We start from the raw sequence: 15268 nt of genomic DNA, 5'->3' as shown, positions 1-15268 counted from the left end.
AAGTGGTTAATGCCAAGTCACATAGCTCTCAGATTGGCCTGTGTGCCTTCCATCCCTGTTCAAAGCTTAGCGGACTTGACTGTGTTTGACGTGAGGGGGCAGACACTCTGCCCCAGACAGGGGCACTGACCCTGCTGATGCCAGCTGAGTGCGATAGCAAAGGGGGAGGGGGGGGGGAGGCGTTGTACTGCCTTGGAGAAAGTCACAATCATGATGCCGTGCTCGTCCATTCGAAACGCACTACTCGACACACTCTTTGTGACATTGTATTATGGGTCGCAATAATTAAAGAAAAAAAGCCCCTGCTTTATAGAGACAGAAGGATTAGTTTGGGGGTCCGGGGGCCTGTTCTACAGTGTTCACCCGTCACTTTTCTAGCCGAGTAAAGCAATTTAGCGAATGTTGAACATCTGGTCAGTCCACGAGAATGTGGAAAATCCACTTAGAGCAAATTAAAACAAATGGCAGGGACTGGCTAATGATTTCATAAGCAATTTCCCATATTAGTGTTTCTAATACTTCACAAGGAAAAACAGATTTAGCAGTGCACTCGTCTCCTCACATCCGTCATGGGCGCTGATGTAGAAGCACGTGTCACTGAACTTGTGGAGGAGCACGTTCTCAAGTTTCAACGGCTGGGAAGCGGGACTTTTTTTATCCACCGTTTCCTGAAAGCATTTGTCCACCAACTCCCCCCACACACACTGTCCAGCCCCTCCCTCCCTCCTCCATCCTATCGCCATCCCGGTGAAAGCTAAATGAATTAAACTCATTAAATATGCATTTCATTGTTAATCATTTGCATGTGAAGCGGATTAGGTCTCAATTTATGAAATTACTTAAAACCTAGAGAGACCTTCACTAAAATACCCTCTGAAAAATTGCATTTAAACACACTGGTATGATCCATCTAAGATAAAACATATTTTCAATGGATATAATTCTCACAATATAAGGGCCCATATGTTTGCACCATCTGCCAGTGTTAAAGGATTTGTTGACACAACACATTCAGGCCAGCACTAATCAATATACTGTTATTCTCTGCAGCTTAGGTGTTAAGACCTAGTTTAGATTAGAAATAATAAACCAGAGATAGATTTCTGCCTTTCCATAGCCACAACCACCGTCTTTTTGCAGAATAAATGTGGGGAAATAGTTTGATTAGATTAATAAATAGTGAAAAAGAATGAAATAAATGTCTCTGCACTGTTATGCATTGCTGCCTTATTTTCATCAGCCTTTTGGATGGCTGATGCCAACCATGAAATATTGATGTGAAAAGTCCTAACTTCTCTCGTGTGTCTTGAAGTACATATAGAATCTTTCAGCAGCGCTGTCAATGCTCCCAGTTGGTTACGAGGGAGGAGAGCCAAGGCTCTCTCTCACCCAAGGCTGTCAACTGGAAGGTGAGAGAATGGAGAGGCAATGCAAAGACCAAGGGAAGATGTGCTATGTAACACAAGAAAAACACACTGTGTTCCAACCAGTGGTACGAAGTAACTATGTACTAAAGTACTGTACTTAAGTACAATTTTTGAGTTATTTTTTTCTTACTTCAGTATTTACAATTTTCAATACGTTTTACTTCTACCGCAATACAGCTCAGAGGAACATATTTTACTCCACTACATAATATATGAATTATTTCGGCCATTTGAAAATAGCAGGTCATTATACATAGGGCACATTCATACATTTTAATACAAGCCGATCCTTGCTCAAGTACAATTAGAATTCCGGACTTTTATTTGTAACAGTCAGTATTTCCACATTGCTGTATTGATACTGTTACTCAAGTAAAACACACTGCTGGTGTGTTCCAACCAACAAAGAGCTGTGAGGGAAGCAGGCAGCGCTACACAGGAGATACACCCCCAGCATCTCTAGCCATGACCTGCAGCTTGGCTGAGGTTCAGCTTCCCATCCATAGGTTCCACGTTTTCTTAAGAGTTAAACAGCTTTCACACCAGCCTGTTTATTTTTTCTTTTGGTTTTTTTTGTTCTCTCTCGCTAGATTTCCCAGAGAGTGCACCGAAGCAAGAGCACCAGAGAAAGAAGAAGAAAAAAAGAAACGTTTGATGGAATGGTACAGTCGCCGCAGTTGGACTGCCTTTTTAAGGAAAGGCGAAAAAAGTCGCCTTCAAGCCGTCTCGGAAAGTGTACATCTTAAAAAAAACTCCCAAGGTCATCGTAGTCGCGGCAGAAGAACGGGCCCCGGCGAGGTGACGGACGGACGGACGGACGGGTGTAGGACCACCCCCTCTATCTCCTAGGCTCCAGGCAACCTCACTCCCGTGTCATCCTCATATTTTATTCATGTGAGAAAGGCTTATTATGGCATTCAGACACACCAAGATCAAGATCTGCTCTGGCAGAAATATTTAATATAACACCTACTTCTCTACACACCCCTCTCTCCATCTGGTTAGCCAGAAAGAGAAGGAAGAGGGGGGGAGACATGCAGCTCTTCTTCAGCTCAGCCATGCTGGATTATTAAAAGTGAAGCTTTCAAAGAGGTCACCGCTCAGGAGAGAGAGAGAGAGAGAGAGAGAGAGAGAGAGAGAGAGAGAGAGAGAGAGAGAGAGAAAACTTGCACACATCAATTATCTTGGAGAGTTTGTGGTGCGCTGAAGAGTGTCTTGTCACATTTCCCAATGTGGTGCGAGCGACACGGAGAGGTCCTCGGCTGCCGCCTGACATTTAGAAGCTGGTGAGTTGTGGAAATCCTCATCTGTTTGTCATGGAAGTGGACAAAAAAGACCACACTGACTGGCTGCCCCCTCGAAACCCCCTTAAGGCTTTCGGATTGCTCCTTCTCAATGTCATTGCATGTAACAGGATACAGCCCGGCGAGTCCGACTCTCTCCGGCTAATTTGTCATGTCTGAATAACTGCAGCTTACACTGATCGATACTGGGTTTTTACTGCCACCACTGGAGGAGAACGCAGTTATTCCAATGATTTAAAAAACAAAACAAAAGCCAGACAGACAGGTGCACGCACGCACGCAGCCACGCACGCTTCAGTTCAGACAGAATCAAACAAGCATGTCGGAAATTTCTAAATTCCTTGCAGCATTACCACATTTTGAGCCATATAAAATTGAGCCATATTGTATATTTACGTTCTATAAAACCCAGCACTTGAATGCCACCGTCGCATATTTAGGACAGTGGTTCCCAAAGTGGGGATGATAAATGATAATTAGATAATAATTAGAGTTAAATTAACTTTTATTTGACAATATACATTGGGGTCCCAGAGATAGAAATGCCATTAAATGGGGGACCGTAGCCTAATTCAGGTCAAATCTGGGGGGTCCTTGAAATTAAACTGGTTGAGAATCACTGCTAGAGCCGTAAGAATCTTCTCTTATGGGGGTCCCTGGCATATATTTTCTAATGGGAGTCCGTAGGCTAATGCGTGTCATCTCCACTGATTTAGGAGATGTTAGGAGCTCCGGTTAGCAGATTAGCGTTTTTACTGCTAATCAGATCAGATCAATGTTGCCCAACAGGTACTCCCAGCCTGTGGAGCGGTGTGCTCGGTTATGATATCATTAATGTTCAGTCCTGAGATTATTTAAGGTAGGACGGAGACCTCAGTTTATGCCGCTCGGAGTGTTCATTGCAGGTGAACAAAGACAAAGGGGGAGAGAGTCAGAGAGAGAAGCAGAAAGAAATAAACGTCCTGTTGGGGACATGGCAGTATGATCTGTCAAGCTACTACTGCTCCACAAAAGCAGTCAACCTCAGATGGCTGTCTTTACATGTGACCTACATCTCCTTGTGTGGGGGCTGCATTACGGTGGAGAGGGGAGGGAGAGGGGGGGTCTCAACAGAAGTCCCTCTGTGTTGATTTAGCTCTACTTCCTGTGGCTGCAGCAGCAGCAGCAGCGCTGCACGCACGCACGGCAGCAGCGACATTTGCCTCAGCAGAATTTCTAAAACGCACCGGTGCTAATGCCTGGATATGGATGTTGTTGTTGTTGCTGTGTGTGTGTGTGTGTGTGTGTGTGTGTGTGGGTTGGTTGGTGTCTCTACCCCGAGGAGGGCAGAATAAAAGAGTCACATGCACGTCATAATACAAGTGGCAGAACGCCACTGTCGGGTGGAATCCTTGTATGTCGTTGCTGTGGGGCAGAAATCTCCATGTTTTGGTAAATTAACGCCCCACACGATCATCATGCTAGAGTGTCTCACAAAAGCAGCAAAAGTAGCAGATATACAAGCTCGTCAATCTGCTACTTTTGTTATTTTTGAATCCCGAAAAGTAACAGTTTTGGACATATGAGGTTTCTATACCCGACAGAGACCACATCCAAAAGCGCGTTACTTTTCAGGAAGTGGGGAGAACAGACAGTTACAGACAGTAGTTATTGTTTAGCTCATTGGTTCACAACGTATAAAAACCCACAACCTCATATCTGCATGGGACAAATCATAGACCGGCTATAGTTTCGCTTTTGTGCAACACTGACAAAGTGCAGTAATCATTAATCCACCAAAAAAAACAAAGGATATGAAAAATCTATATTTAAGAGGTTTCTTCCCCCGACAGCAATGATAATCTGCCTATTGTCCTGCGAGTCACCACGCAGGACCCTGCCATGTGGAGAGAAGTGCAGTGCAGCATTCCAGCACACATCAGCTATACGGAGATGACTCCACTGCCACCCCCCCCCCCCTCCCCCCTCCGTTACCGTGGCGACGTACCTTTGTTCATGTCAATCAGCTGCTTCTTCTTCTGCTGCCGTTCCTGCTTCTCGCGCTCCGCTTTCTCCTTCGCCAGCTTGGCTCTCTTGATCTTCTCCTCCATTTCCCTCTTCTTGAGGTTCTCCTTCACCGCATCCTGGAGAGACACGCGCACACACACACACACACACACACACACACACGCTCAGAATCACAATGGAAGTCCCTACCACGTCACCACAAAACCGTTTGGTTGGTCGCACGGAAGCAAAGCCATCAGCAGATTTCTTCTTCACATTCAGGGCACGAGTTTGATAGTTAAAAGCTGAGCTGCTGGAATAAACTATATGCATCGCGTCTTGTATGGAGCCGGCTGCTTTGTGTGTGTGTGTGTGTGTGTGTGTGTGTGTGTGTGTGTGTGTGTGTGTCTGTGTCAGTGTGGGTGTGTACATTTTTAATACTTTCTTACATGGTAATATAATTAATATTATCTTTCCAGCAACACTTCTGCTTTCAAGGTTCAGAACAACACATCAGTCAATAATAGATCAGTGTGCATTATTACATAGGCTGGCCATATATATATATATATATATATATATATATATATATATGGTGCGATGGGAGTTGATGTTTTCCTTTGAAAAATATGAGGAGGAGCTGTCAACCAGTGTTGTCAGTCTCTGAGGAGACAGAGAGAGAGAAGAGAGAGAGAGAGAGAGAGAGAGAGAGAGAGAGAGAGAGAGAGAGAGAGAGAGAGAGAGAGAGAGAGAGAGAGAGAGAGAGAGAGAGCTGGAGCAGTATACTGTCAGAAATGGCCCCGACTATAAATTTGAACAAATGTAAAGTGATGATTTTCCAAAAGAAGGCCAGATCTCAGGAAACCAAATATCAATTTAAATTAGGAAACACACAGTTATATCACACCCTGTACTATGATTACCTGGGACTAAAGATTAGTGCCTCAAGTAATTTTGGTCTGGAAGTGAGTGCACTGAAATAGAAAGCATGCAGAGCATTTTATGCTATTCAAAGAAAAATCTACAAAATTGATATCCCTGTTAGAATTTGGATGAAAATATTTGACAGCATAATCCAACCAATCACTCTCTATGGCAGTGAGGTTTGGGATTCACTCAGTCACCATGGGACTACATTAGATGGGACAAAGCAGAATTCTGTAGGTCCATATTAAACATCCAAAGAAAAACACCAACCAACGCATGCAGGGCAGAATTAGGCTGTTACCCATTAATTATTAACATTAGGAAAATAACACAACATTTTTGGTTGCACCTTAAATCAAGCCCCCAAAACAGCCTGGAATTCCAGGCCCTGCAATCCCAGGAGATGAAACCCCCAAAAGAGTCCCTTCTGCCAACTAGTCATTGGACTTATTGATCACTCACAACCCAACAACAGTGTCCAGCCTCAACCTCAGACCAGCACTGCTTTGCAACCACTAATTAGAGTCAACCAAATTTGTAAACTAATAAAAGACACCTACCCATGACTAAGAGGTTGGCTAGAGGCAAAAAAGTGTGTGGTTGCCTAGAGACGAGGCAGCCAATCAGGACAATATGTCGTCATCACAGCAGCCAATGAGAAAGATAGGTGGGCAAGTGGGCGTGAAAGCCAAAGTGATAGAAAATAGACCAGCTCATCTGTGCTTACACACAGCAGCTGGTAAACTAGATAGAACCCTGTGACCTTTAGAGCCAGCACAGGGACCTGTGGTGCAGCCCTTGACAGGACCTGTCTTTGGGTGTGTGTGTGTGTGTGTGTGTGTGTGTGTGTGTGTGTCCACATACTCACGCATGCATACCATATGACTGAGCACGTGCCTCTGTATCTCACGCAGGCACAAACACAGGTCTTTGTTTGGTTGCATTGCATGTTGCATGAGCTTCCTCTCTTCCCTCTGTGTACATGTTTGATGTGAACGCACGTGCGTGCGTGCGTGCGTGCATGTGTGCGTGCATGTGTGCGTGCGTGTGTGTGTGTGTCAGCGAGTGAAGGCTCCTCGACGCTCTGATATAATAAGTGGCGACAGTGGGCCCCCCGTCTCCATGCCCCTGTGGTCCTGACGCATGTGTCGTGTTGGCTGCTAAGACAGGAGGATTACAGGGAGCGTGGGGATGGCAGCAGGGGAAGAACAGCTCATCATGCCAGTCAATAGCAGAGCTTTGCTTCATGTCCAAGGACACGCGCCCTCATTGTCACCGTGCCCTTGTTCACATGACAAGGACGAAGGCGGGAGGAAGAGCGGAAACAGAGAGAGATAGGGGGAGAGGGACAGACAGACAGAGAAATGGTGAGACAGTGGCAACATGGTGGTGGTAGGGAAGATCAGCAGCGGGTGATAGAGCGAGACAGTAATAGAGAGGGAAAGTGAAAGAGGCAAATGGTAACTGTGTTTTCAACAAGGCGTCGCATTGCATAGGAACTTGTAGATCCGCTATTTTCGGTGCACAACACCGTGTGTGTGTGTGTGTGTGTGTGTGTGTGTGTGTGTGTGTGTGTGTGTCGAGCAACTAAGACGTTTCATATCATAAACAAGTGGTGAACGGTTGTGCATCAAACCAACCGAAACCTTTTAATGCCATATCAAGGTCACGCTCGTACCGTGGTGGCGTGCAGCGCTCTACTATGCTAGGCTATTGAGTGCTCTCTGCCACTTTCCATAATGATAGGCTGTTGGAATTTGAGTGGATAAGAGCTGATGCATTGTCTAAGCTGAGCCCCCCACCCCTCCCTATTGGATAATGAAGCTGTTAACTAATGCATTTTTCACACATTGCTAAGCAGCATCAAACCATGGATCAAATGGATTCCTGTCCTCATCCGCTGACAGGGTTCAATTCATTTTGGAAGCAATATGACAGAAGAAGTACTCGCATTTTGTACCATTACATACAAATACTCTGTTCAAATAAAAGTCCTGGTATTCAAAATGTACTTGAGTAAAAGTACAAAAGTATGTACATTAAAATATACACAAGTAGGCCGACTGAATGTCCCATTTCACCAGAAACATTTTAACACCAAATCACGGAGAAATCAAGGAAAAATGTCCATCAAGGAGTCCTCAAGGAGATGTGGTTGAAATCAAGGAGACTCCTGCAGAATCAAAAAGCAGCCCTGAGCATTTGACTAAACACACTGTACTTACTTTACACCACTGATGACGGCATTGCTCAATAATATCCAAGAGTGTAAATGACTCACAAGATAAATTATGCACATTACAAATAAAGTCCTGCCGGCAAAAATACTTTCTTTAAAACACACAAGCAATTCTGACTGTAAACACGATTATGCAACATTAATTATCTTCGCCCCCTGATCAAACATACGTATGCCACCGTTAATTACCATGGCAACACATATGTTGCCATATAATAATTATATATTTCTTTATTCCTCCTTCCAGTTCCCTTTGACATACTCCATTGCCTTTGGCAGCAGGTGATTATATCTGGTCCCTGTTTTCTTGCCGTCGCTGTTGTGTTGGAAGAGGTCTTTACAAGAGATAAACAGTCCTCAAGGGACGGGTATTCCGAAGGAATGGTTGCAGAGAGGGAACCGGATTTCAAACTCGTCCAGAGTGGAGAGGACAATAAAATAGGTTGCCCTCAAGGAGAGAAAAACACCAACAAGGTTGTCTGACAACAATGGGTTTACGGAGGGGGAAAAAAAGGAAAAGAAAAATCCATGATGCGCCCTTAAACAGGTGGATTCTACTGGAGATCAAAGCACAACACGCTGTGTGATTTAAGGCAGGCCTATAGAAAGTGTCTTTTCTGTCTTTTCTGCCATCTGTTGCACACAGAGAAGCATAAGCACAATGTGTGAACAATTATTATGTGCTGTAGATTGGACTTATTTATTTTTAATGAGAGAAAATAAATTAACAATGCCTGACAGATCAAAGAGTTGAGTTAGCATCTCGTTGACATCACCGGTTCAACTAGGGCTGCTTTACATGGGTACAAAGGGGGGGGGGGGGGGGGGGTTGAGGAATAATTTTGGGACTAAAAGGCCTGAATCAAAGCATGGCATGTCACTGCAAAACACACAACAAACACTTTTAGATGCCCATAAACTCTGAGGAGTTTAATTACTGCAGCTTCGTTTGGCAGCTGAACCAATCACTTGGCAAGTATTTTGCCCAAAAAAGCCTTTTTTTGCCTCAGCGCATTCATGGAGATGTTTTTGTTTTTATCACATTCTTATTTATTTGATGACCGGGTCATCTGCCAATAGGAGACTCAGTAGGAGACTCTTTGTGTCTCCTAAACTCTGCCGGTCATAAAATTATTGGCTCAGGAATGTGACAAAAACCTCCATGAATTCAAGGCTTCATGGCATGTGTAACTGATAGAAAATAAGTCTTTTGTTTTGTGACATAGGCTGCTTTGTTGATGGGGTCCCCCAGGGGTCTATCCTTGGCCCCCTCCTTTTCCCCCTCTACACCAAATCTCTTCGCCAACAATAACCGGTCTCTAAGCTCTCCAAGTGTCTGTGTTGTGAGCTTGTAGATGGAGGGACGAAGGAAGGAAGGAAGGGCCATTAACAGGCAAAGACTGAGAAGCAATTTGTTTGGTGTTTAGTGATGGCTGGCAATCGATGCGCTGAGGCAAATTAGAGAGGATAATTGTGTTGACAAACTAAATAATCCAAAGTCAGTAAAAGCAGATTATAAAAGGGATGAACATTAAACCTTTAAGTAAAGACATAACAACCTTTAGTAATAACGATTACTCCAGTAGGCGTGGGAGACGTGAGAAATACACCCCCGTATATGGACACAGGTCAAACAGATGATATGATATATGATATGGTAAAGATTGAAATGTTGAATTATAAAGTCTTACATGGTTTTGATATAGGCATATTCAAAGCAAGCTATACAGTAAGATGCCCTGAGGGCGAGAATGGCGAGGTCGCGTGCACACATCCACCTGGGTGACAGCAGACTGCTGGCGCTTTGGCATGGGAGGTCAGCATCAACATATGTAAGGAATTCTGTACTGGCCATACATGGAGCGTGTCTTAACCCTTTGTATACAGGGTTTGATGACGTCAGATCAACATAATGGAATGTCAGAACAGGGCAGCTCCATATATGGAGATCTAAGGGCGGCATCGGTGGCAGTCAATCGTGGCATGTGTACTGCTGTGTAATATATAGCTATATCTTATATAGCCTTAATCTTTCCCAGTTATTTTTTACCCGGTTCTTCTCCCAATTATAATAGTCATTACACCAATGAATCATCCCCTGCACACATTTCTGTGTATTGCCTCCCTCCCATGAACAGACAAGTGTGTTTAAACACCTCATCTACAAGAGCAAGGAGCGAGTGTTCCGATGGCGATATTCTGTGAAAAACGTTGTTTGTGTGTGCAGATTGGACATCTCCATATATGGAGCTGGCCTGTTCTGAAATCACAAGGTGTTCTGGCATCTGCATACACTCCAAAGAACTCCATTATATGGGCATAACACAGACATACTAGATTATACCTTGAAGATTATACCTGGTGGTTTTGGGGGGTAATGAAGTAAAATCTGCCTCATCTGCTTGGTACTCTAGCGGCTTTATTATAAAACAAGTGTTAATGGGTTATCAGAACATTCAACAGCGACCCAAAGAAGAGGGGATAATAAAAGGCTATACTTTGTGCGTCGTGCTCCAGCGGGCGGCTGACGGCGCTAGTGGGCAATGAACCAAGGCAGCTACAGGTGAAGGATGGTTCTTTCTTCCAGGCTGCCAGAGCTGAGAGACCAGAGCAGATGTCGTGCGTCCTACCCGCATGGCCTCCAGTGTGTTCGGGGTATAGGACTTATGGGTTCTCCTTCTAGCCAGCCTGGCTGGAAAATGGAACACCGTGCAACCCACGAGTCCCATCGACCAGCGCGGGCTGACTTTTTCCAGGCCCTTGTCTTTCAATAATTCATGAGCTGTGTGCGCTCGCTGTTCTTGCCTGACCCTGCACAGCACAATATATCTCCCCGAGCATGGCTCCCCTCCCATGCATACATGTTTGCCAGCGCAGTGGGGGGAGCGATGAGTGTTTCCGACCGCTCTGGTTGCACCAGTGTTGCTCGGCGCGGAGGGAGTTGCTGCTATATCACATGAATTTTACAAACACCACAGCACTGGGGGGTGTTTTAAAACGGAGCATGCGTTTATTAGCCGTGCTGTGCTATTCGATGCACATTCAAACAAAATGGCTGCAAGTTGGTACTACTGTATATGCAGTAGGTTCTTCTGGCCTTGTGCGGAAAAGTGTCTCCCATAATTAAAGGTGACCTCCGAGGCTGAGCCAATACTTCTGATGGCATAGACTGTGCAAACACTGAGGTAACGAGACTGTGATTTGCTGAGAACGTAACCGTGGCGCGGTAGGTGTGGCATCATTACAGCGCCAGACCTCATCCTGATCAGCATTATTACAGTACGAGCTATAGGGGAAGTTTAATAAGCATGTGGAAACACACACACACACACACACACACACACACACACACACGAAAGCAATATAATCACTCTGATCTCTTGGATGCTCAGTCGTCCAACTCCGTCTGAGCCGACCAGGGTCTGTTGGTCTTATTAGAAAGTCACTCAATTAACAGAGAAGACTGTTCGCTCACACCAGCCCATCTGCTGGGCATTGATAAGTCATTAATGGGAAGATTCCATCTCAACCGCGCGCACACACACACACACACACACACACACACACACACACACACACACACACACACACACACACACACACACACACACACACACACACACACACACACACACACACACACACACACACACACACACACACACACACACACACACACACACACACACACACACACACACACACACACACACACAGTAGCCTTGCACTCCAGGTCAGGATTACACATAGTCGCAAGCAACCCCGAACTCAGAATACAGTCGCAGCATTAAATTTACCGCAAACACAGCGTCTATGCGTGCTGATATCAAATACTGTTTCATTGGGCCTGCAGAAAAAGAGCATAGATTGGAGAGAAGTGTGTGTGTGTGTGTGTGTGTGTGTGTGTGTGTGTGTGTGTGTGTGTGTGTGTGTGTGTGTGTGTGTGTGTGTGTGTGTGTGTGTGTGTGCGCGCGTGCATGTGCGTGTGCGTGTGAGAGAGAGAGAGAGAGAGAGAGAGAGAGAGAGAAACCAGGCCTAATGGATTCTCTTATCAGTTACATTCTGCTCAATGAGCACTGTCTGTCAATGCATTTGCTCAAATGCTTCATGTCGGTCGGATGCATTAAGCCTCAGCTTTTTAGCAAAAGCAATTTAAAGGGTGGAATTCATCCCAAAGGAAGGAACTCTTTAACATTGCAGCTATACTTTGCGCAGTGTGAACACGTTACGCTAGTGCAACACGGGGTGAGTTCACTGCAGGTCAGCATGCAGGTCGCCCAGTCAAACCCAAGTGTTGGAGCACATACAGTACTGCATACATACATCCAAAGGAACACAGGGAAGTACTGTACAATTAATCACTTCAAGCCTACTGTATGTACAGTATGACATACTGTACGTTGTTTACAGAGCCCCTCCTTTTCCCCTTTAAACCAAAATTCTTCGTGGGAAAAAAAACGAATCTAGCTCACAATGCGTTATGTTGAGCTTTGGAGATAAGCAATGTTTGCCTATTTGCCCAATGTCCACTATATGACATTCCCAAAGTATAGGGTTTATTTACCGGTAATTGGTTTCGTCTCCACTGTGATTACCGGTATATATATATATATATATATATATATATATATATATATATTCCGTGCAGCATGTGTCTTAATGATTAATTAATTAATACTCATAGCGATGGCATTTGGGGAGACATCTAGTGTATAGTATAAAAAAGCAGTGCTTTATTCAGGGCTATTGTGAGACAACAGACTCCCTGATAGGCCTCTCTCTGCTGAGCCTGAGCAGCCAACCTAGAAGAAGATGCTCTGGTTCTGCTACACTGGAGCCCGCTCCATGTCTTTGGTTTTGCAGGGGGTTTAAGAAAAGTAAAACAATGTGCACGACACAAGGATTGGTCGTGTTGTGTTGTGTTAGCAGGTTGCATTAGCCCTTCGTCAGCAGCACTGTGCGAGGTATGAAAATATGAATAACGGAGGAATGTGGTCAGTCATGGATTCATGGACTGTTTGTGAATAAATACATACAAACTCTCAACCCTATTTCCAGCCACACACAAAACTTCCTTCAGCCTGCTGCACAACTCCTTCCCCTTAGTCGTGGCAAGCAAAGTTTAAAATCGGTTATAAAATATTCATGCGCAGCTATTTGCTTGAGAGAATAATTTATTTTCACGCGGGGTGGATGCCTCTCTTAGCAATAAACGCAACGCCGGAATCCTTGTGGGAGCGACATCGTGTCGTAGCGGCGCTGTCGCACTTTGATCAGAGGGCGCTGAAAAAGTTGGGGGTTTTGGAAATGCGGAGCCGTTTGACGAGAGACACGGGAGGGAAACGGAGCGAACGCAGACAGGGGGACCTTGAAGACTAGTGAGAGTACTGGTTCTGGCCCGGCGGGCCATCGTCCTGACGGGGAGCTGTATTCCGGGGCGGTGCCCACCGGGAGGGACTGACTGGAGATGCTTGAATAAATGTTTAACGCACTCCTCTAACCCAGGAGGCCAATCAAAGCTGGCTTTGTAGTGCGAAGTGACACGCTATGAGCTTGTATAGCCAAACTAGAAAATATAAAAATAGACATTTCTGAATTGCCAAAGTATAAATGATGGTTAAAGTGCTGCATGAGGACTATTCACACTACACCGTTTTTAAGGGGAATTATGATGTCGAATTTACTTAGGAATTGAAATGTAATTTGTTAAAGCACATTGGATGTATTCAACATGTATCTTTACAAGTCAACACACAGAACTTTAGCTTGACTTAAGACGCATGCACATAGTAAGCGCCATGCAGAAAATGTCAAGTTATACACAGAACTCAACTTCGAACGCGGCATCTCTATTTCTTCATACTGCATGTGACTTTTTTATATCTAAATTTCTTTAAAAATAGCCAATCTAGCGTGCCCATTTGTCATGTGACACCTGTACATTCTTAAACCCAGTAAGGTTGTTTTACAGTAGCTCTGTATGCAACGCACGCACGCACGCTCTGTCTGCCTGAGAAATGTCTTCATCAGCGCTGATAGGATGCGAGAAGAAAGTTCCTGCGAGTGTCTACTTTTAAGCAGCGCGGTAGCATGCTAGCTTTCAGAGGTTAACGTTGGAGGTGCTCGTGCTCCCGCTGTGCTAATTTCACTCTCCATTTTGATAGAGCTGGGAGATGAAACGAGAGCTCCTGTCTGTGCCACCTGTTTGAAGTCGTGGCAGTGGGGGAAGTGGTGGAAGAATTGGACTGACATTTTTTTACTAAAGTAAATGTATCAATACCACAATGTAAAAATGCTCTGTTACAAGTAAAAAGTCTGGAATTAAAAATGCACTTAAAGTGCCAAAAGTAGAAAAGCACTCATTATGCAGAAGGTCCCATTTCACAACTTTTCAAATGTATCAAATTATTTTGAAAATAGTAGATCGATAGAGTAGATGTAGGGCTGAAGTGATTATACAGACACAGTATTTTGTAATAATAATGACAATCTAAAGTAAAAGTAGGCCTACTGCAAATGTGAAATACTCCAGTAAAGTAAAACATGCCTAAATAATGTGTACTGTACTGTACTGTACTTAACTACAGTACTTTGTTACTCTCCACCACTGCCCACACTAGCATTATCCATACTGTGGGTGTCTGGGTGAGTCTGCTCTGGCCTGACCTCTGGAGAAAGAGACAATACGCACTGAAATGACACTGAAATTCACCCAATTTCAGACCTACTGTATATCCTGTAGAGTGAATTGTAATGCTCAACAAGAATCCTTGGCAATCAACGCCATTAAAAGCCATTCAACGCAATCAACGTCATTCAACGCAATAAACGCCATTAAAAGCATACAGTAGGTGGTATAGGTCCGTGGTCCGGGGACCCCTCAAGGGGTCCTTGGGGATTCCAGGAGGTCCCCAGCAAAATTTGTTAATACACAATCCAAATCAGTCTAACCACATTAACCCTGGCCTATACATCGGTTATTTGAAAATAGCAGATGTACAAGCTCGCAAGGCGTAACTGTAGATCTGCTATTTTCAAATCATTTTGGAACATGTTTAATATTTTTGAGTCATTTTAACAACACAAATCATCGTGCATTGTGCTCTGGCACAAAATATATTATGATGGGCGACGGGCGTCTGTTGCCAAGTACATACTGTATGAATTTGAGGGTCTTTGACATGACAATGTTTGAGAACCACTGGTAGGCCTATAGGTGATTCACGGGCAAGATTGATCTCTTAAAGTGAACGCGTATGGCTGCACAGCTCACCTTCATTAATGTTAGCTTAGCTTAAGGGGGGTGGTATGTTGTGTATGAAGTGACTCATATATCACTCATATACTGAAGCACACAGCTTCAATATCAGAACATGACAAACCAA

At 44.4% G+C, this 15268-nt stretch overlaps 1 protein-coding gene across 5 annotated transcripts in view; it reads right to left on the bottom strand.

Moving 5' to 3' along the window:
- The window catches only part of diaph2 (diaphanous-related formin 2), a 539224-nt gene that overhangs the window by 80395 nt on the left and 443561 nt on the right, over positions 1-15268 (bottom strand). For all 5 annotated transcript variants that reach the window (XM_080774225.1, XM_080774228.1, XM_080774227.1 and 2 more), the window contains one exon: positions 4719-4854. In XM_080774225.1, the coding sequence (XP_080630351.1) occupies positions 4719-4854 (136 nt within the window). The remainder of the gene's footprint in view (positions 1-4718; positions 4855-15268) is intronic.

This window comes from Protomyctophum bolini, assembly GCF_963924005.1.
Source record: "Protomyctophum bolini genome assembly, chromosome: 10".
Taxonomy (NCBI): Eukaryota; Metazoa; Chordata; class Actinopteri; order Myctophiformes; family Myctophidae; genus Protomyctophum; species Protomyctophum bolini.
Note: the sequence above shows the minus strand (reverse complement) of the source record. Positions and strands in the feature narration are given on the sequence as shown.